General features: G+C 48.7%; 1 protein-coding gene across 1 annotated transcript in view; it reads right to left on the reverse strand.

Annotated features, from left to right (window-relative positions):
• Window positions 1-1019: 1019 nt before the first annotated feature.
• LOC141042746 (uncharacterized) overlaps window positions 1020-21650 on the reverse strand; it is a 79073-nt gene continuing 58442 nt past the window's right edge. The window contains exons 2-6 of the mRNA XM_073511629.1: window positions 2583-2966; window positions 2341-2493; window positions 2186-2248; window positions 2016-2095; window positions 1020-1205 (exon numbers count right to left, since the gene is read on the reverse strand). Of these exons, the coding sequence (XP_073367730.1) occupies window position 1205; window positions 2016-2095; window positions 2186-2248; window positions 2341-2493; window positions 2583-2966 (681 nt within the window). The 3' untranslated portion in view covers window positions 1020-1204. The remainder of the gene's footprint in view (window positions 1206-2015; window positions 2096-2185; window positions 2249-2340; window positions 2494-2582; window positions 2967-21650) is intronic.

Raw genomic sequence — 21650 nt, forward strand, 5'->3', positions numbered from 1 at the left:
TTTGTGAAAGTCCAATTAAGCGTCTTGATCTATCTCTATAGATCTTGATGCCCAATATATAAGCAGCTTCACCGAGGTCCTTCATTGAAAAACTCTTATTCAAGTATCCCTTTATGCTATCCAGAAATTCTATATCATTTCCAATCAGCAATATGTCATCCACATATAATATCAGAAATGCTACAGAGCTCCCACTCAAATTCTTGTAAATACAGGCTTCTCCAAAAGTCTGTATAAAACCATATGCTTTGATCACACTATCAAAGCGTTTATTCCAACTCCGAGAGGCTTGCACCAGTCCATAAATGGATTGCTGGAGCTTGCACACTTTGTTAGCTCCCTTTGGATCGACAAAACACTACAGGAATCATCTATTTTGCCGTCTGCCACGGCGGACGGCAAAGGCACGAACGGCTGACTGCAAAGACCTTTGCCGTCAGCCGCGGACGGCAAAAGGCTCCGGCAAAGTAGGCTACGGTAAACAGCTACTTTGCCGTCTGCTTTCTGGCGGCTGACGGCAAAGGCCCTTTGCCGTCTGCCGCGGACAGCAAAGAGGGCGGACGGCAATAATTGTGCTCTCAGTCCGTTAAGTGCCTAATGGCAGCCCTTTGCCGTCCGCCGCGGACGGCAAACTTTCTAGTGCCTTTGCCGTCTGCCATATGATGTCATCTACACATCACTACATGGTAGGCCTTTGCCATCCGCCGCTGACGGCAAACTCTTTGCCGTCTGCCACTGTAGGCAAACTGACCAAATGGGTCAGCTCCCAGGAAGCACAGCTGGATGCCACGTGGCTTCTTTGCCGTCCGCGGCAGACGGCAAAGGGCCCGTTGTCGTCGGTGGCAGACGGCAAAGAGCCTGCATATTGGGTCTTTTTTCTGTTTTTTATTAAATCCAACAATTTTCACAGAAAATATATATGGCATATATAGATATATTTCACAAGGCAGAGTTCCATCACATAAGATTTATATGACAACAATTTTCACAGCAAACATATAAGATATCCAATATGCATAGTTCCATCATACATAGTTCGATCACATAACTTCATCACATATGTTCCATCCAACTACCAAGTTCCATCATACATAGCATAGTTCATCCAACTACCAAGATACATGCATAGTTCAACGATACAAAAGAAACAGAGAAAGGGATAAGGAGCACTCCATCTATGCAAGCTTTCGTCAAGTGAATGAAATCTACAAAATGAAAAACAAGAAAGTTAGAAATAGGTGACTCGAATAAGAAGACTAGAACAAGAAGAGTAGAACAAGAAGAAAACTAGAACAAGAAGAGTAGAACAAGAAGAAGACTAGAACAAGAAGAGTATGTCATTTATGAGCTAACTTACGTGAAATGGATCATATATGAGCTAACTAATTTGAAATGGGTCGTTTATGAGCTAGCTAAGGTGAAATGGATCATTTATGAGCTAACTTAGTTGAAATGGGTCGTTTATGAGCTAACTAAGGTCAAATGGATCGTTTTTTAGGTAACTAAGGTGAAATGGATCTTTTTTAGCTAACTAAGGTGAAATGGATCGTTTTTGAGCTAACTTAGGTGAAATGGATCATTTATGAGCTAATTTAGTTGAAATGGATCTTTTTGAGCTAACTTAGGTGAAATGGATCATTTAAGAGCTAATTTAGGTGAAATGGATCGTTTTTTAGCTAACTTGGTGAAATGGATCGTTTATGAGCTAAATTAGTTGAAATGGATCGTTTATGAGATAACCTAGGTAAGATGGGTCATTTTGGAGTTAACCTAGTTGAAATGGGTCATTTTAAAGCTAACGTAGGTAAAATGGATCATTTAGGAGCTAATCTAGGTAAAATGGGTCATTTTTGAGCTAACTTGGATGAACTGGATCATTTATAAGCTAACCTAGGTAAAATGGGTCATTTTAGAGCTAACTTAAGTAAAATGGATCGTCTATGAGCTAACTAAGCTAATTAAAGCTAAGTCTAGGTCTTTATGCATGTGTTAAGCAAAACACTAGATAAGCTTACCAAGATCCAGGAGGTGTAGGAGCGGTGTGGCTCGTGTCGGTAGCTGGAGAAGGATCGTGCGATGCTTGTCTGGAGTTACGCTGCACCAAAGATCATTTCCAATGTCTTGTTAGCATGATGACACTCAAATGTTAAGACTAGCAAGTAATGTCCATTCAAATAAAACTCACCGTGGTCCCAGGAGCAATCACTGGCATCGGCGGAGCGGTCTGACCTGTCTTCTCGCACACAGACTGCACATTTGGTTTCGACGACTCAGTCATACTAGTTAGTAATGAGACAAACACTATATGAATGTTTTGGCTAATCTGCAGAAGAAACTTACCACAAGGAGCTCGTACATGGCCCTTGCCTGCATGTCATTCCGTGCCCTCTCCTCCTCCATCATCTTTGTCATCCTCTCCTCCAACTCCCGCTGCCTCTCCGCCGCCTCCGCCAGAAGTTTCTCCGTTCGATCTCTCTCACTCTGTATAGCAGCCTGCAACACCACTCACATGACCATTTGTAACCATTGATGGAAGCGCACACAATGTAATGGAGAAAGATAACTGAGTACGTATCACTAACCTTGATGGCGAGTTGCACTGGCCGTTCACGAGGCCTTATCTCAGGAGCGGAGCTCGACTGGCGCGCCTTGATCTCCGGGAGAGTGCTAGGACAACGGATAAGTCCATCTCCAATGGCTATGGAGCCATGGGACCTCCCGCCACCAGATATCATCACCAGCTCTGGATCAATGGGACCCTGGCTCGGGTTAAAGTCCTCCCCTTTCCTCGCCTTCCCCTCATCTCTATATCTCACGAGCTTGTTGTGGGAGGAGATGTTGGTGAAGTTGTTTGCATCATCGAGGTCAGACTGAGAGAAAGCCTTGACTTTCTTGAAAGAGGCAGTGTGGGCCATGGCATACAGGTCGTACACCTCTGGCACCTTATCCACCTTATTGTGGCGTGCCTGAAAGAGAGAAACAATGTAAATTAGTAATTAAAGGGCTCAAGCTAGCATGATGAATGAATTGCATGATTCATGAAGCAAACCACATACCCAGTTGCGCCCGAACTGATATAAGTTGGAGCTGCCTTGATGGTGTGGCACACCTTCCATTTGGGCACGTTTGTCCTTAGCCTCGTTGTGGAGGGCTAGCCATTCTTTTGAGCACCACTCATCGACCAACACCTCCCAACAATCCATCCGATCCGCACACCATCTCGGAGGCGCCTAAGTTAGCAAATAGAAACTTGAGCGCTACGGCTAAGAATTACTAAATGAAGGAACTTAAGTAGAAGGCCTTAAGAATTACCTTCATGTACTGCTCCTTACTCAGGAACTTATCGCGGCACGCCGGCTTGGTCTTCTTGATACCACGCAAGGCGTAGTAGTCTCGAACAGCCTGCACCCGAGCCTCGTGCCGTAAGTTCAGTTCAGTTCTGCTTTCCTTTCGGTTCTTTCATGTTTTGTAACGGCCTATCACATAGCGCCTCCAGATCGACTCTAGCCTTAGTATTATCCTTTGACTTCCCATCTATGCCGAACAATGTACCAAAAAGTGCCTCGGCGATATTCTTCTCAGTGTGCATCACGTCGATGTTGTGTGGGCAAAGGAGGTCTTTGAAGTAAGGCAGATCCCATAAGCATGTTTTGTGAGTCCAGGCGTGCTTAGAATTATACCCCTTGAAGTACCCTGGACGCTCTGGATCTGGCTCAAGAGCGTTTAACTGATCCAGGGTCTGTTGGCCTGTCAATGCAGGTGGTGCAGAGTTTTTGACAACTCTACCTCTGATGAAGTTCTTCTTGTCTTTCCTGAACTTATGGCGAGGATTCAGGAACTGTCTATGCATGTCGAAGCAAGAAAACTTGCGACCGGCCTGAAGCCAACGAAACTCAAGAGCTCCCTTGCATGTGGGGCACGGGAACCTTCCATGCACACACCAGCCAACGAATAGCGCATACGCTGGCAAGTCATGCGTCGAGTACATGTACCAGACACGCATTATGAAGTTCCGTTTGCTATAGGCGTCGTATGTCTTGAACCCATTATCCCAGGCTTCTTGCAATTCGTCCTTAAGCGGTTGCATGTACACATTCATATTTTTCCCCGGATAGTTGGGCCCTGGAATTATCAACGTCAGGAAATGTTCTTTCTTTGCAGAATCTGTCCGAGGGGGAGATTGAGTGGAAAGACAAATACGGGCCAACAACTGTATTGGGCTGCTGTCATACCAAACACACTGAACCCATCCGTGCTAATGCCGACTCGAGGATGCCTTGGATCTGCCGCTTTGTCACCATGTAATTCATCAAACTTTTTCCACGCAACACCATCTGATGTGTGTACAATCATCAGATTCCCATCTGCATCTAGTTCGGTTCTTTTGCCCGTTTTGTGCCATGTCATCTGTCTGGCCGTCTCTTCGACCATGAAAAGACGTTGAAGTCTTGGTACGATTGGCATATACCAAAGAACACTAACGGGGATTTTGGTCTGTGTCTTCTCACCCATACCATTGTCTACCACAACATACCTGGAAGACTTGCAAATGGGACAATAGTTCAAGTCCGCATAGTCAAGCCTAAACAAGACACATCCTTTCTCACAGGCATGTATCTTATCATAGGGCATCTTCAGTGCACGAAGGATTTTGTCCGACTGGTACAGGTTTCCAGGCATTACATGGCCTTTGGGTAGAAAGCGTCCAAATACTGTCATCATTGCATCGTAGCATTCTCTGCCCAAGTTGAACTGAGCCTTCAGAGCCATTACTTGTGAGATGGCATCCAACTGACAAAGCTCAGTGTGCTCATGGAGCGGACGTTTTGAAGACTCCAACATTTCATTGAAGGCCTTTGCAGATTCCTCCAGCTCCTCGTCCGAATCCCGAGCATCATCGAAGTCTTGCACCATGTTTTCCATCCCGGTACCATGCTCGTCGGTGCGACGACGATCCACCTCAGCTCGGTCACGTTGGGCAGACTCACCATGAAATGTCCACACCGTATAATCGGGCGTAAAACCACTCTTGTGCAGGTGTTTGCCCATTTCAGCCTCTGTCCTCTTTTCCCAATTTCCGCACCGTAAACAGGGGCACCAGGTTTTCCTCTGGCCATTTGCAAATGCGGCTCGCACAAACCCCTTGGTTTTTGTAAACCATTCAGTGCTCCATTTGTTCTGACCAGTGTGACCGGTGTACATCCACGCACGATCACTCATCTTGACTTTCAGAGCTACTAGACACACAACAAATATATATATATATATATATAATTCACCATGTATATATTCATCAGTTGATCTACTTTGTCAATTTTATTACGTCCATGCAACCTACACTCTAATAGGTAATGATAGGTCCTAATCCCACCCGAGTATGTTTAGATTGGGTTCATTTTCCCATACTATGCTCTGGATCCTACGCAAAATTTCGGCAGCACCTCCCCGCTGTTCTCCTGATACACGTCTCTGCAATAAACAGAGAGGATGTGTACCCGGAGACAATAGGGGAGGCACTGATGAAATTTATGCGTCGGATCCGGAGCAAAGCATATGGGAAAACGAACCCAATCTAAACATACTCGGGATGTCCATGGATAGCGTTGGACAATTCGAAAGAATCAAGGTTATAAATATGCAAATGCATGCATATTTATAACTATGACGCTTTCGAACGGGAGACACATATTGGTTACGCATACTGATGATTCAAGACACATATATAGCTAGCTATCAAGTTTCATTGGAATAGATCAAATAATTAATGGGGGAGGAGGACATGTCATTTGTGCTCACCCACGAACGAAGGGGCAGAGCTCGTCAAACGCACGGCGAGGTCGTCGAACTCCAAACCTCGCAGTGATGAAACAACTGCACATTTAAAACTACCCGATCAACACAATTATATATGATGTTTTTCATAACAAAATCGAAAGATATATGACCTAACTAATAATTCACAAATATATGACCCCGTCGGCTTCTGGAAGGCCAAAGAACACCTTTTCGGGAGGTGTCGGGGGTCGGGGTGTCGTGTCGGTCTCGGGGTGCCGTGTCGGGGTCGGGGTCGGGGTCTCGGGGTCGGGGTGTCGGGTCGGGGTGCCGGGTCGGGGTGTTGGGTCGGGGTGTCGGTCGGGGTGCCGTCTCGGGGTCGGGGTGTCGGGTCGGGGTGCCGGGTCGGGGTCGGGGTGCCGTGTCGGTGTCGGGGTAAGGGTGGGTGTGGTGTCGGGGTGTCGGTGTCGGGGTGTCGGGTCAGGCTCGGGGTCGGGGTGTCGGGGTCGGGGTGTCGGGTCGGGGTGCCGGGTCGGGGTCGGGGTGCCGTGTCGGTGTCGGGGTCGGGGTGTCGGGTCAGGCTCGGGGTCGGGGTGTCGGGGTCGGGGTCGGGGTCGGGGTCGGGGTGCCGGGTCGGGGTCGGGGTGCCGTGTCGGTGTCGGGGTCGGAGTGCCGGGTCAGGCTCGGGGTCGGGGTGTCGGGGTCGGGGTCGGGGTGTCGGGGTCGGGGTCTAGGGGTCGGGGTGTCGTGTCGGGGTGCCGGGTCGGGGTCGGGGTGCCGTGTCGGGTCGGGGTGCCGTGTCGGGTCGGGGTTTTTTCCTCTTTTTTCCTTTTCTTCTTCCTATTCTTCCTTTTCTTCCTTCTTCTTCTTCTTCTTCTTCTTCTTCTTCCTCCTTTCCTTTTTCCTCTTCTTCTTCTCCTCCTCTCCTCTTTTTTCTTCTTCTTCTTCCTCTTCTTCTTTTTTCTTCTCCTCCTCCTCTTCTTCTTCTTCCTTTCCTTTTTCCTCTTCTTCTTCTCCTCCTCTCCTCTTTTTTCCTCTTCTTCTTCTTCCTCTTCTTCTTTTTTCTTCTCCTCCTCCTCTTCTTCTTCTTCCTTTCCTTTTTCCTCTTCTTCTTCTCCTCCTCTCCTCTTTTTCTCTTCTTCTTCTTCTTTCCTCAAACTAAACTAAACCTAAAACTAAACCTAAAACTAAAACTAAAACTAAAACTAAATCTAAACTAAAACTAAAACTAAAAAGGAAAAAAACAGAAAAAAAGGAGGGGGGCTCACCTGGGGCAGGGCCGATGGAGGAGGAGGCCGGTGGAGGAGGGGGCGGGGCGGTGGAGGAGGTGGTCGGTGGAGGAGGTGGCCGGGGCGCGGGGGCGGCCTGGGGCGGCGGGGGGCCTGGCCCGGGGCGGTGGGGCGCGGGGCGGCGGGGGGCCGGGGCGGGGGGGGCGACGGGGCGGTGGGGCGGCGGGGGGCCGGGGCGGTGGGGCGACGGGGCGGCGGGGGCGACGGAGCGGCGGGGGCGACGGCGCCGGGCGGCAGTGGCGACGGGACGGGGGGCCGGTGGGGCGGCGGCGAGTGGTGGGGGCGGCGGCGGCGGCGGTGGGGTGGGAAGTGGTGGCGGGGCTCGGCGAGGAGAGAACAGAGTAACGGGCGGGAGGGTACGGGCCGTTAGGTAGTGTCCTCTTTGCCGTCCGCCACTCTTTGTCGTCCGCCCTTTTGCCTCTTTGTCGTCTGCTAGCAGACGGCAAACAGGTGGGCCGTTAAGTATTTTCCAAACGGGCGGGGGGCGAGGGCCACCTCTCTCTTTGCCGTCTGCCAGCGGACGGCAAAGAGCTCGCAGATGGCAAAGAGCTTCTTTGCCGTCTGCCATTTCTTTGCCGTCTGCTTTTGGGTAGCTGATGGCAAAGAGCTTCTTTGCCGTCAGCTAGCAGATGGCAAAGAGCTGGCAGATGGCAAATTAGCTGATTCCAGTAGTGAAACCTTCCGGTTGCATCATATACAACTCTTCTTCCAGAAATCCATTCTGGAATGCAGTTTTGACATCCATTTCCAAATTTCATAATCATAAAATGCTGCAATTGCTAACATGATTCGGACAGACTTAAGCATCGCTACGGGTGAGAAAGTCTCATCATAGTCAATCCCTTGAACTTGTCGAAAACCTTTTGCAACAAGTTGAGCTTTATAGACAGTAACATTACCGTCAATGTTAGTCTTCTTCTTGAAGATCCATGTATTCTCAATGGCTTCCCGATCATCGGGCAAGTCAACCAAAGTCCACACTTTGTTCTCATACATGGATCCCATCTCGGATTTCATGGCCTCAAGCCATTTTGCGGAATCTGGGCTCACCATCGCTTCTTCATAGTTCGTAGGTTCATCATGGTCTAGTAACATAACCTCCAGAACAGGATTACCGTACCACTCTGGTGCGGATCGTACTCTGGTTGACCTACGAGGTTCAGTAACAACTTGATCTGAAGTTTCATGATCATCATCATTAACTTCCTCACTAATTTGTGTAGGTGTCACAGGAACCGGTTTCTGTGATGAACTACTTTCCAATAAGGGAGCAGGTACAGTTACCTCATCAAGTTCTACTTTCCTCCCACTCACTTCCTTCGAGAGAAACTCCTTCTCTAGAAAGGATCCAAATTTAGCAAAAAAAGTCTTGCCTTCAGATCTGTGATAGAAGGTGTACCCACCAGTTTCCTTTGGGTATCCTATGAAGACACATTTCTCCGATTTGGGTTCGAGCTTATCAGGTTGAAGCTTTTTCACATAAGCATCGCAGCCCCAAATTTGAAGAAACAACAACTTTGGTTTCTTACCAAACCACAGTTCATAAGGCGTCGTCTCAACGGATTTTGATGGTGCCCTATTTAACTTGAATGCAGCCGTCTCTAAAGCATAACCCCAAAAAGATAGCGGTAAATCAGTAAGAGACATCATAGATCGCACCATATCTAGTAAAGTACAATTACGACGTTCGGACACACCATTACGTTGTGGTGTTCCGGGTGGCGTGAGTTGCGAAACTATTCCGCATTGTTTCAAATGAAGACCAAACTCATAACTCAAATATTCTCCTCCACGATCAGATCATAGAAACTTTATTTTCTTGTTACGATGATTTTCAACTTCACTCTGAAATTCATTGAACTTTTCAAATGTTTCAGACTTATGTTTCATTAAGTAGATATACCCAAATCATCTATGAAGGTGAGAAAATAATGATACCCGCCGCGGGCCTCAACATTCATCGGACCACATACATCTGTATGTATGATTTCCAACAAATCTGTTGCTCGCTCCATAGTTCCGGAGAACGGCGTTTTAGTCATCTTGCCCATGAGGCACGGTTCGCAAGTACCATGTGATTCATAATCAAGTGGTTCCAAAAGTCCATCAGTATGGAGTTTCTTCATGCGCTTTACACCAATATGACCTAAACGGCAGTGCCACAAATAAGTTGCACTATCATTATCAACTCTGCATCTTTTGGCTTCAATATTATGAATATGTGTATCACTACTATCGAGATTCAACAAAAATAGACCACTCTTCAAGGGTGCATGACCATAAAAGATATTACTCATATAAATAGAACAACCATTATTCTCTGATTTAAATGAATAACCGTCTCGCATCAAACAAGATCCAGATATAATGTTCATGCTCAACGCTGGCATTAAATAACAATTATTTAGGTCTAAAACTAATCCCGAAGGTAGATGTAGAGGTAGCGTGCCGACCGCGATCACATCGACTTTGGAACCATTTCCCACGCGCATCGTCACCTCGTCCTTACCAATCTTCGCTTAATCCGTAGTCCCTGTTTCAAGTTGCAAATATTAGCAACAGAACCAGTATCAAATACCCAGGTGCTACTGCGAACATTAGTAAGGTACACATCAATAACATGTATATCACATATACCTTTGTTCACCTTGCCATCCTTCTTATCCGCCAAATACTTGGGGCAGCTCCGCTTCTAGTGACCAGTCTATTTGTAATAGAAGCACTCAGTCTCAGGCTTAGGTCCAGACTTGGGTTTCTTCTCCTGAGCAGCAACTTGTTTGCTGTTCTTCTTGAAGTTCCCCTTCTTCTTCCCTTTGCCCTTTTTCTTGAAACTGGTGGTCTTGTTGACCATCAACACTTGATGCTCCTTCTTGATTTCTACCTCCGCAACCTTTAGCATTGCGAAGAGCTCGGGAATTGTCTTATCCATCCCTTGCATGTTATAGTTCATCACGAAGCTCTTGTAGCTTGGTGGCAGTGATTGAAGAATTTTTTCAATGACGCTATCATCTGGAAGATTAACTCCCAGTTGAATCAAGTGATTGTTATATCCACACATTCTGAGTATATGCTCACTGATAGAACTATTCTCCTCCATCTTACAGCTGTAGAACTTATTGGAGACTTCATATCTCTCAATCCGAGCATTTGCTTGAAATATTAACTTCAACTCCTGAAACATCTCATATCACTACAAAAGAAGACACATCCATGACATTTTGGGCCAAACGAATTTTTTTTCTGTCATACATATGACACTTCTATGACGATAATTGTGACAAAACCCGGTATCATCATAGATGTGGTGGGCTCCTACTTCTATGACAAAAATCATGATAGAAAATGGGCTTTTCGTCCTGGGCGGGCCAGAGACGCAGCTGCATGACATTCTTTGGGCCGTCCATGATGGAGAAAACCGTGGTAGAAGCAAGGGCGAGGAAAATATCGGGGGAGTTCCTAGTTACGGTGGGTAGTCGGGGGCCGAGCGATGCGCGTTTCCCTTGTACACGTACGCGCGTGTGTGCGAGGCGTTGCACTCTAACTGAACCCGAGCGAGGCATTGGGCTCTAACTAAACCCGAGCGATTGCACTGCAGGCTACGCGTTACTGAACCCGAGCGATCGATCGATGGCTGTTAACAGAACCGGATCGAGCGATTCCTTCGCTACTGCTTCTAACTGAAGCCTGTTAGTAGGCTGGTAAAAGCTTCATTCAGCCAGCTCTTGGCGGACTGAACCTTCTCTACCACCGCACCAATCAGGGTGCGGTGCTCCTCCACGCTGGAAGCACGTTGCAGTGCTTCCACTAGAGTATTTGGCGCTTCCGGATTAGTGGAGGTCGCCGATGGAACTGATGCCCCCTCCTTCGAGCACTACAAAAAAAGACACATCCGTGACATTTTGGGCCGAACAATTTTTTTTTCTGTCATGCTTATGGCTCTTCTATGACGATAATTGTGACAAAACCCGGTATCATCATAGATGTGGTGGGCTCCTACTTCTGTGACAAAAAATCATGACAGAAAATGGGCTTTTTGTCCTGGGCGGGCCGGAGACGCAGCTGCATGACATTCTTTGGGCCGTCCATGACGGAAAAACCCGTGGTAGAAGCGAGGGCGAGGAAAATTTCGTGGAGTTCCCAGTTACGGTGGGAGGTCGGGGGCCGAGCGATGCGCGTTTCTCTTGTACACGTACGCGCGTGTGTGCGAGGCATTGGCTCTAACTGAACCCAAGCGAGGCGTTGGGCTCTAACTAAACCCGAGCGATTGCACTGCAGGCTACGCGTTACTGAACCCGAGCGATGGATCGATGGCATTTAACTGAACCCGATCGAGCGATTCCTTCGCTACTGCATCTAACTGAAGTCGATCGATGCTGCCTCTGGGATGAACAGTGAGCGTTGCGGGGGGGGGGTTGGATGAACAGTGAGCGGTGGCGTTGCCTCTGGATGAACAGGACCCCGTGGTGTGGTGGGGGCTGGATGAACAGTAGACGGTGGATGGGTGACCGTGGAGGGGTGGTTGAACAGGACCCCGTGGTGTGGAGGGCTGGATGAATAGTAGATGGTGGAGGGGTGCCCGTGGAGGGGTGGTTGAACAGGACCCCGTGTTGTGGAGGGCTGGATGAACAGTAGACGATGGAGGGGTGCCCGTGGAGGGGTGGTTGAATAGTAGCCGGTGGAGTAGCGCGCGGTGGAGGCTGGATGAACAGGAGCCCGTGGAGGCTGGAGGAGGGCGACGGTAGCCCGTGGAGGCTGGAGGAGGTCGACGGTGGAGATGAACAATATCCCGTGGAGTCCCGTTTTGCGGTACGCCACACCCCTCCCGATGAACAGGACCCCAGTTTCGACCGTAGGAGGTCCGTTTCGTCCGCTTTGCGGTACGCCACACCCCTCCCGATCAACAGGACCCCCGTTTCGACCGTAGGAGGTCCGTTTCATCCGTTTTGCAGTACGCCACACCCCTCCCAATCAACAGGACCCCCGTTTCGACCGTAGGAGGTCCGTTTCCTCCGTTTTGCGGTACGCCACACCCCTCCCGATCAACAGGACCCCCGTTTCGACCGTAGGAGGTCCGTTTCCTCCATTTTGCAGTACGCCACACTCCTCCCGATCAACAGGACCCCCGTTTCGACCGTAGGAGGTCCGTTTCCTCCGTTTTGCGGCACGCCACACCCCTCCCCATGAACACGACGCATTCCGTTGCCTCCCCATGAACACAGCGCATTCCGTTGCCTCCCCATGAACACGACGACGACGTTGTTTCTCCGTTCCGACCCAGCCATGTACACGAGCCCTAGCCGTACGTATGCGCGAGTAGGCGTTCGAGACCCCGCCCGTATGTACACATACGTGGCCGTATTTTCTTTCTTGCACCCTGGCCGCTGTACGTACGTGTACATGCTACGTGCGCGCCTCTACTACGACACGTACGCGCCTCTACAACGACACCTGCGCGCCTCTACATCCACCAGTATATATGTACGTACACGTTCGCGACCAGAATGACAACGCTACGTACGCTACGACCAGGTGGGTCCCGACTGTCAGGCACTTCCTTGCCTGCGAAGATGTAGCTGGTGGGTCCCAGCAGTCAGGGGGCGAATCATTTTTTTTCCCGGACGCACTTCCTTGCGTGCGAAGATGTAGCTGGTGGGTCCCAGCAGTCAGAGGCAAACTTTTTTTCGCGAAATACGGTGGCCCGACCGGTGGGTCCCCGCTGTTAGGTGGAGGAATAATTATTTTGCACGTAATAAGGAGGCACTTCCTTGCTGCGGCCGTGGACCCAGCTGTCAGCCTCTCCACGTACAGTCCACGTCCAATGGAAGCCGTTCCTTGACCACGTTGACCACGCCGCACCGAGAGCACCAGGGCGGTGGACGACGGCGAGGCCTAGGAAGGGGACGAAGCGGAGCCGGGGAAGACGCGGCAGTGGATGCCCACGCGTAGAGGAGTACGAGGGTTCACTGGTTCGCTGCGGTGTGAGGCTGCCATCGCCGCAGAATAACAAGGGGTGTGGGTGAGTAGAGGGATGGCCTGGCCAGCGGTGGGAGTAGTAGGGGGCGGTGAGGCCTCCGCCGCATTGCAGCCGGCCACGAGAGGCAGGAGCACGAGGCACGACCGGCGTTGGTTTTGCCGGTTGGAGCAAGAAGACCAGAGGTTGAAGAAGCACTACGGCCGTTGGATGGACATCGTACGGTCACTGGAGCTAGAATCGTGCATATTGACTAAGTTGACAAAGCCCTCCGTCCCCGTCAACTTAGTAGGCCCACAAGTCAGCCTGCCACTATACTGGGTCCCAGCTAACAGGGGTAGTATTCATTTTTTTGTGCGTAATAAGGAGGCACTTCCTTGCGTGCGAAGATATAGCTGGTGGGTCCGAGCTGTCAGCGGCGGTAACGTTTTTTTCGCAAAATACAGAGGCCCTTTCTGTGGGTCCCTGATGTCAGGTGGAGGAATCATTATTTTGCTTGTAATAAGGAGGCATTTCCTTGCGTGCGACCGTGGACCCAGCTGTCGGCCTCTCCACGTACAGTCCACTTCAGATGCATGTCGGTCGTTGACCACATTGACCAGGCCGCGCCGAGAGCACCAGGGCGGTGGACGACAGCGAGGCCTAGGAAGGGAATGACACGGAGGCAGGGAAGACTCGGCAGTTGTTTCCCACGCGGAGGGGAGTACGACTGTACGAGGGTTTACTGGTTCATCTGCCGTCGCCGGAGAATAACAACAGGTGTGGGTGAGTAGAGGGATGGCTAGGCCAGCGATGGGAGTACGGTGTGGCGGTGAGGCCTGCGCGGCAGCAGAGCCGGCCGCGGGGAGGAGGGAGCAGGCAGTCCCGCCGGCGCTTGTTTGAGCGGCTGGAGCAGGAAGAGCAGAGATTGAAGAAGCAGGACGGCCGTTGGATGGCCATCCAACAGTTAGTGCTTGTGCGTCGACCATTTTTTTAGGAAAGCCTCAAATCTTTGGAAAATAGCATACAGCCCATCTGCCATTATTTCTAATAATTTACAGCCCATTTGCTAATTATTAAGGTTTTTTTGGAGCCCATATTCTTTTTGTTAGCATTACAGCCCATATTGTGGCCACGGTTAAAAAATTATACGAAATTTTACATATTTCGGTGCGGTCCGAACTGTTTTTAATCCCGAAATTTCGACTCACATTCAAACTGATTTTAAAAATAAATGTATATCAATATAAAATCCAACAAATTCTCCACGCATAAAAATTAATGTAATTTAAAATCTTGAAATGAAAAAAAAAATATTTGAAACTAATTGCCGGTTTGATGTGTTCTAAAAATGTACAGCCCATTTCTCATTACTGATGGGCCATTTTCTCGGCTAGCCGAATGAAAGCTCTCCTCGTCTTGAAAGATTTGCAGCCCAACAGGCCTGACAAAGCGACTTACTTGGCAAATCACAAAAAAACTGGGCTGTGGCCGTGGACCCAGCTGTCAGCCTCTCCACGTACAGTACTCTTCCGATGGAAGTCGTTCCTTGACCACGTTGACCACGCCGCACGGAGAGCACCACGGCGGTGGACGACGGCAAGGCCTAGGAAGGGGACGACGCGGAGCCGGGGAAGACGCGGCAGTGGAAGCCCGCGCGGAGAGGAGTATGAGGGTTCACTGGTTCGGCTGCGGTGTGAGGCTGCCGTCGCCGCAGGGCCTGGCCAGCGGTGGGAATAGTAGGGGGCGGTGAGGCCTCCATGGCAGCACAGCCGGCCACGGGAGGCAGGAGCATGCGGCACGACCGGCGCTGCTTTGGGCGGCTGGAGCAAGAAGACCAGAGGTTGAAGAAGCACTACGGCCGTTGGATGGACATCGTACGGTCAATGGAGCTAGAATCGTTCATACTGACTAAGTTGACAAAGCCCTTCGTCCCCGTCAACTTAGTAGGCCCACAAGTCAGCCTCCCACCAAGGTGGGTCCCAGCTAGCTGGGGGAGTATTCATTTTTTTGTGCATAATAAGGAGGCACTTCCGATGGGTCCGAGCTGACAGCGGAGGGAACGTTTTTTTCGCGAAATACGGTGGCCCGTCAGGTGGGTCCCAGCAGTAAGGGGCAAACGTTTTTTTCGCAAAATACGGTGGCCCGTCCAGTGGGTCCCTGCTGTCAGTTGGAGGAATCATTATTTTCCGCGTAATAAGGAGGCACTTACTTGCTGCGGCCGTGGACCCAGCTGAGACTCTCCACGTACAGTATACTTCCGATGGAAGTCGTTCCTTGACCACGTTGACCTTGCCGCGTTCCGTTGCATGCATGCGTCCATGGGGGTGGTGCGTCCCCACTGTCAGCCTCTCACGTACAGCCATCTTCCGATGACTCTCGGTTGTTGACCACGTTGACCACACCATGCTGAGCGCACCCAAACTGGAACGACCCGGAGATGGGGAAGACAGGGCAGTGGAGTCGCAGATGGAGAGGAGTGGGAAACTTCACTGGTTTGGGTGCGCGGCAGCACAGCCGCGGTGCCGCCCACGGGAGACAGGAGCAAGAACAGAGGTTGAAGAAGGAGCATGGCTGTTGTCTTAACATCCAACGGTCCAGCTGCTAGAATCATTTGTTGATTAAGTTGACAAAGCCGTGCGTACACGTCCGCTTAGTAGGCCCACAAGTCAGTCACCAAATCTGACGGGTCCTAGCTGTCAACGGGATGAATAATTTTTTTCGCAAAACAAGGAGGCACTTCCTTCCGTGCGAAGATACAGCGGTGGGTCCCAGCTGTCAGGTGGAGAAATAATTTTTTTTCGCAAAACAAGGAGGTCCCTCCTGTAGCTGGTTCGAATCCAAACCTAGACTATGACTATATATGGTGCAATTCTACTCTGCAAGTAATGAAACTGACATATCCAACGTTCGCTTCTCCTCTTCTCTACTTACTCTGCCTAGCATCAGAAGCTCTGGCCGCAGCAACCATGTCCGCTGGCTGCTCGTCCACCTGCTCTTCAGTAGGAAACAACCAGATATGCGCCAAGTCGCCACCCGTACCATCGCCTGTGGGTCTCATCACACCCCCACTGGCACACGCACCGCAGCCGATTGCTCATCGCAACCCGCAGCTGTTGGTGTGGTGCCACTCCTGCAAATCACGCAGAGTCATCCGTCGCGTCTCAACCACAATCCGCAACCCTAGCCGAGTCTTCTACAAATGCCCGAATCATGGGGTAATAATATGTTTAAGTGTTGCTCTGCTGCTTTTAGTTGCTGATTTTTTTAATAGTTTGGTTGATGATCTTCCAATTTGATTCGTGCAGAAAAGGGAAGATTCGTGCAGAAAAGGGAAGATTCGTGTGATTTGTATTTCTGGGAAGTTGCTGATGTGGGGGAGTGCAACTACGCTGATTATTTGGTTAGCCGAGGAATCCCAATACCAGCAGGTTGGGGTGTTAGACAAGTAACTGAAGGAACGGCAGAAGAGGAAGATGCAGAGCAGAAGGTTAAAGATGCAGTTCCTCTGGTCATGGCCAAGCAACAGCTGCTGAACGACCTTGACAGCAATGAGGAGATGAAAGAGCTTGTGAAGATAATGGGCAAAATCGATGTGCTTTGTAGGATGATTGTCTCTTTATTTGCAGTGTATGTAGCACTCGTGATGTATTCAGTGGCTACGACATGAGCACTTTGCTGAAACTAGTAATGAATGAAACCTGTGTAGCAGGCTGGGCGTAGTGTTCTGAACATCAAATGATTTCTATTAATGGAAATCAGGGGGTATCCCCTTTTGCTCATATAAATAAATAAATAGCAGAGGCCCTGTCGGGTCAGCTTTGTTCTCATTTGAAGACGTCGAGCAAATTGCAGTCCAACAGCAAACTATGTCAACAAATTCAAGTTTCACAGCCAAATATGAGTACAACTAAACAACAATGTCCTCATGTTTTAGTTGTCATACAATCACCAAACACAAATCAGCATACATAACAAGTGATGTTCTCACAGCAAAATACTAAACAACATGTTCATCAGGTTTCAGTTGTCATAGCAAACACAATTTCACATAGTAGATAAAAAACGTCTTCTGACAGGCAAATACGACAAAAGCAATGTAATCATCATCCACAGCAGCAGCATCAACATCTTCGCCATGTGTATCAGTCTGAATCGTAATTCCCCATGGTGTCATCTTCTTCTTCATCCTCAACGTTCTCGAACGTTGGCTTCTTCTTGATCAACTCTTGTATGTCCACAGCACTACAGGCAATCTTTTCGCCGGCGTCATTGACGTGATGGTTCTCAAATATATTAGGAACATCTGTGTTATCTTTTACATCAGGAGCAGTGTAAGCATCATCTTGTTGTGCAACTTCATTAAACGAATTCCTCTGCTCAAACCTCTGCAATACTCTCCAGCCATCGCTACGTGAAATGTGTCTTCCAAGAAAAATATCTGTGTTGCTTGATTTTCCAAAATAAAAGGCTCTTTGGTCTGGTACGCCGCCTTGACATTGATGGATTTGAAATAATCATCAGCTCTGGGTTTTGCGATCCTGGAAAATAGGTTATACCAACGACAGCACACCAGAACCACACACCGATGATCCTCGAAACTGGAGATATACTGCAACTGAACAATGTCTGTTATGTTAGCATACATTTCAGTTGTCTCTTTGTCATATGTATCCGTGCTCATGATGGCACTGTTTTGTGTCTTCCTGCCTTCGTCTCGTGCAAGGGTGTTGTAGCGCACATCTCCAACAACACAAGATTCATAATGTCTTACCCGAGTATCAGGACCCATTGCTAGTGAGTAAAGGGCATCATCAACTGCCTGCCCATCCTCCCGCATCTTCTTAACCTATGGTTAGAAAATAGACAAGCTGATCATCTTATGTACTCAATATATTAAAAAAACTGACAGTGCACTTCAAAAGTTTACATGGTTCATGAACCATTTCGCAAATCCTGCCATAACCAATTTGTCAATGTTTCTTGGATTTTGCGGTGGTAACTCCTCTTTGTAGATGCTGCACAACATAGTGATTGCGTCAAACATCTAAATATATAAGAATGTGCTGCAAGTTTAGTAGATTACGATGTATAAGCTGCAGTACTGCACTTACTTGATATAAGGTAGTATCTCAGGACAGTTATTCAACACATACCAAACTATTTTGTCCAAATCTTTAGGTTTGTCCTCTTGTCGACTCTTCCCTGTAACTCGAGCAGAATAATCGACAACATTGAGCCCGGGATTGTCTTCACCCACCTCTTTGCTAAGCTGATCAGCTGTTTCAATGTATTTTGAGCAGAATGTCAACGCTTCTGTAGCAATGTAGGCCTCTGCAATGGAACCCTCGGGTCTAGCTCTGTTCCTAACATAGCCCTTGAAAGTGCCTAGCCGCCTTTCAATAGGGTACATCCAGCCATACTGTACTGGACCTCTAAGTAGTGCCTCATCAGGTAGATGAACAGCCAAATGCACCATCACATCAAAGAAGGCTGGAGGATATATCTTCTCAAGGTCGCATAGGATAGTTGGTATCTTGTCTCTAAGACGCTCCAAAGCATCTATCCTGATATTCCTACTGCAGAGTTCCTTGAAGAACTGTCCCAACTCTGCAACTGCTCTGTATAAGTCAGGGCGGCCCAATCCTCTAAGGATAACAGGTAAAACCCTTTGAAGTAGGACGTGGCAGTCATGAGTTTTCAACCCTTGTACCTTGTTTCCATCTGCACTGACTCTCCTTTCAGGGTTGGAAGCAAATCCATGTGGGAATCTCACACGTGACAGGACCTCGCAGAGTTCTTTTCTTTTTACCTTGTCCAAGACGTACACAGCTGGTGCCATATCCCGTGGTTTACCTTCATCTTGCACCTGCAAATCCTTTCTGATACCCAGGTGTGTCAAATCAATCCTAGATTTTAAGGTATCTTTCGTCCTGCCTTCAATATTAAGAAGTGTGCCGATAATGCTGTCACATATATTTTTCTCAATGTGCATCACATCAAGATTACGTTGCAGATCCAAATATTTCCAATACTCCAAGTCCCACAAAGTGGACCTGCGGGTAAACAATAATCTCTCTTCTACCCTGTCACGTTTCCTTTTCCCGCTACCATTACCAGGATTGTTTCCTGGTGTAATATGCCTGACCTTCTCTAATTCCACTTGCAACTCATCGGCGGTGAGCCTCTTTGGCACATCACGGTTTTCATGCTTTGCATTGAACACATGTCTTCGGTATTTTCTAGGATGCGGCTTGTCCTTGGCAAGGAAACGGCGGTGTCCAATGTAACAGATCTTGCTAAGTATTGCGTATGACAGCGGATTCCTATCACAGCGAACACATGCATTGTAACCATGTGTCGTTCGCCCTGACATAGTGCCCAAAGCCGGATAATCATGGATGCACCAAATTATAACAGTACGCAGAAAAAATCAGCTGGTGGGCTGCTATATAGGTCTCGAGCTAGAACACCCTTCCATAGCTGTTGAAGTTCCTCCACAAGAGGCTCCATGAACAAATCAAAATCCTTTCCAGGACATTTTGGACCTGGGATGAGCAAGGCCATCATGTAGTTTGATTCTTTGGTGCAGACATTTGGAGGCATGTTGTAAGGGATAACAAGCACTGGCCACATGCTATATGTGGCGCTCTGGTGGCCAAATGGGTTAAATCCATCTGAAGCTAAGCCAAGTCTAATGTGTCTCGGGTCAGCAGCAAACTCTTTGTGTTTATCATTGAAGCTTTTCCACTCACTACCATGAGATGGATGGCTCATTACATTCTGATCTCCGTACTCCTGGTTCCCAGAATGCCACAGTACATCCTCTCTTGTTTCAGCATCATGAAACAACCTCTGCAATCTTGGTATAATTGGAAAATGTCTCAGAACATTATGAGGAATCCTCTTCACAACATCGCCATCTTTCCATCTTGATGATTTGCATTTCGGGCATTCACTTAAGTTGGCATAATCCTTCCGGAACAGAACACAATTATTCTTACAAACATGGATCATATCATATCCAATTCCAACTGCACGAAGGAAATTCTTCATTTTACTTTAGGTGTGTGGCAGCTCAGACGCATCTGGGAAAGATTCGCGGAAAGCAGCCAACATCGCATCGAATGATTTGTTGGTCATCCGCTCAGATGTCTTCACCTGAAGAAAGGTGACCATAGCTGAGAATACTGACAGCTTATTTCCTGGGGTGACAGCAACGTTGCATTGTTCCAACATGCGGGCCCACCGTTTTTCTTCTGCAGGTGAAAGTTCACGGAATGCACGAGCATTTCGTAGCATTGTTTCAATGTTGGTCAAACTCATTGGCTCCGCCACCACCACCTCCTCCTATTCCACCTAAGCATCAGGCAGATCAAGATGGTGATCTGCTGCTTCCACGTAGTCAATAACATTGACGTTCACAGCTTCACCATGATGAACCCACCTAGTATATGTGACCGACATCCCATACAAGTGTAGATGATTTTGCACAGTTGACTGGGGTCTTGTAACTGAATTCATACAACTGCTACACGGGCAGAGCACATCTAATTTCGGACCACCGTACTCAGCTCTGATAAAGTTCATGAAGTTTTCAACCCCCTTGACATATGCAGCGGAGAATCTTCGAGCAGAAGTTATCCTCGTCCTGTCCATCTATTAGACATACAAATTAGTTCTTCTACTAGATATTACAGGAAAAACATATATGCTTTTTTATGAAGTCCAGAAAAAAATACCTAGGTCGATGTCTAAAGCTATGGCAAGATATTTGGACGAGCAGATCTAAGTAACGAAATATATGTAAAGCTAATTCAGCAAGCATATTTGAGTGCCAAATTATGGCAGGTTGTTTCAGCAGTCAATGAGGCCGAGCACACAGCCATCGAACTATCGAAGGCCATCGCAGCAATAAAGATCGAGTATAAAACGGTGTAGAGCTATTTCACCTAACAGATTGGCTACTAGACCATGGCAATCTACGTCACAATAAATATATGGCAGGATATTTTAGCAACTAATCGGCCTTGGCATGCCATCTCAGCTAAGCAGATTGACTGCACAACAGGGCAAGGAAGCTTGTTGAGCAGAGCATATTGACAGTAAACTACTTCGGCAAATAGTGAGATTAATAGCGTCTATCAGCTAACATTCAGCGCTACACCGACATGAACGGGGCCTCAGTCTAGAATGCGCGTGCCGTGGGCGAAGCTGACCGCCGTGCGTCTCCACACGAACGTCGCCAGCGGTGGCGGCGCTGACCGCCGTGCGCCTCCACAAGAACGTAGCCAGAGGTGGCGGCGCGGCTAGAGGACGGCAGTCTACGAGAGCGTACTGTGGGAGCGAGAGGATCGTTGAACCGCGGCGCCGACGTATCGGCGCGGCGGGGAGGGCGGCTTTGGCGGAGCGAATGGAGTGGAGGGGGACGGGGGGAGGGCGGTTTGGGGAATATTATTGGCTAGTTGGCTGAAGGGCGGTTGAATCGGATTTGGGGGGAATTTTTGGGTGTGGGGAGGAGGATTTTCGCGCGGTGGGCGGGGGGAGTTTGGCGCATGGTCGGTTTCTCCAAGTGCAGTCCCACGTGTCAGTGAAGAGGCAAGCCGAAGCGCGTTCCGTTTGCGTGAGCCATGTGCAGG

Source organism: Aegilops tauschii, chromosome 3, assembly GCF_002575655.3.
Source record: "Aegilops tauschii subsp. strangulata cultivar AL8/78 chromosome 3, Aet v6.0, whole genome shotgun sequence".
NCBI classification, from domain to species: Eukaryota; Viridiplantae; Streptophyta; class Magnoliopsida; order Poales; family Poaceae; genus Aegilops; species Aegilops tauschii.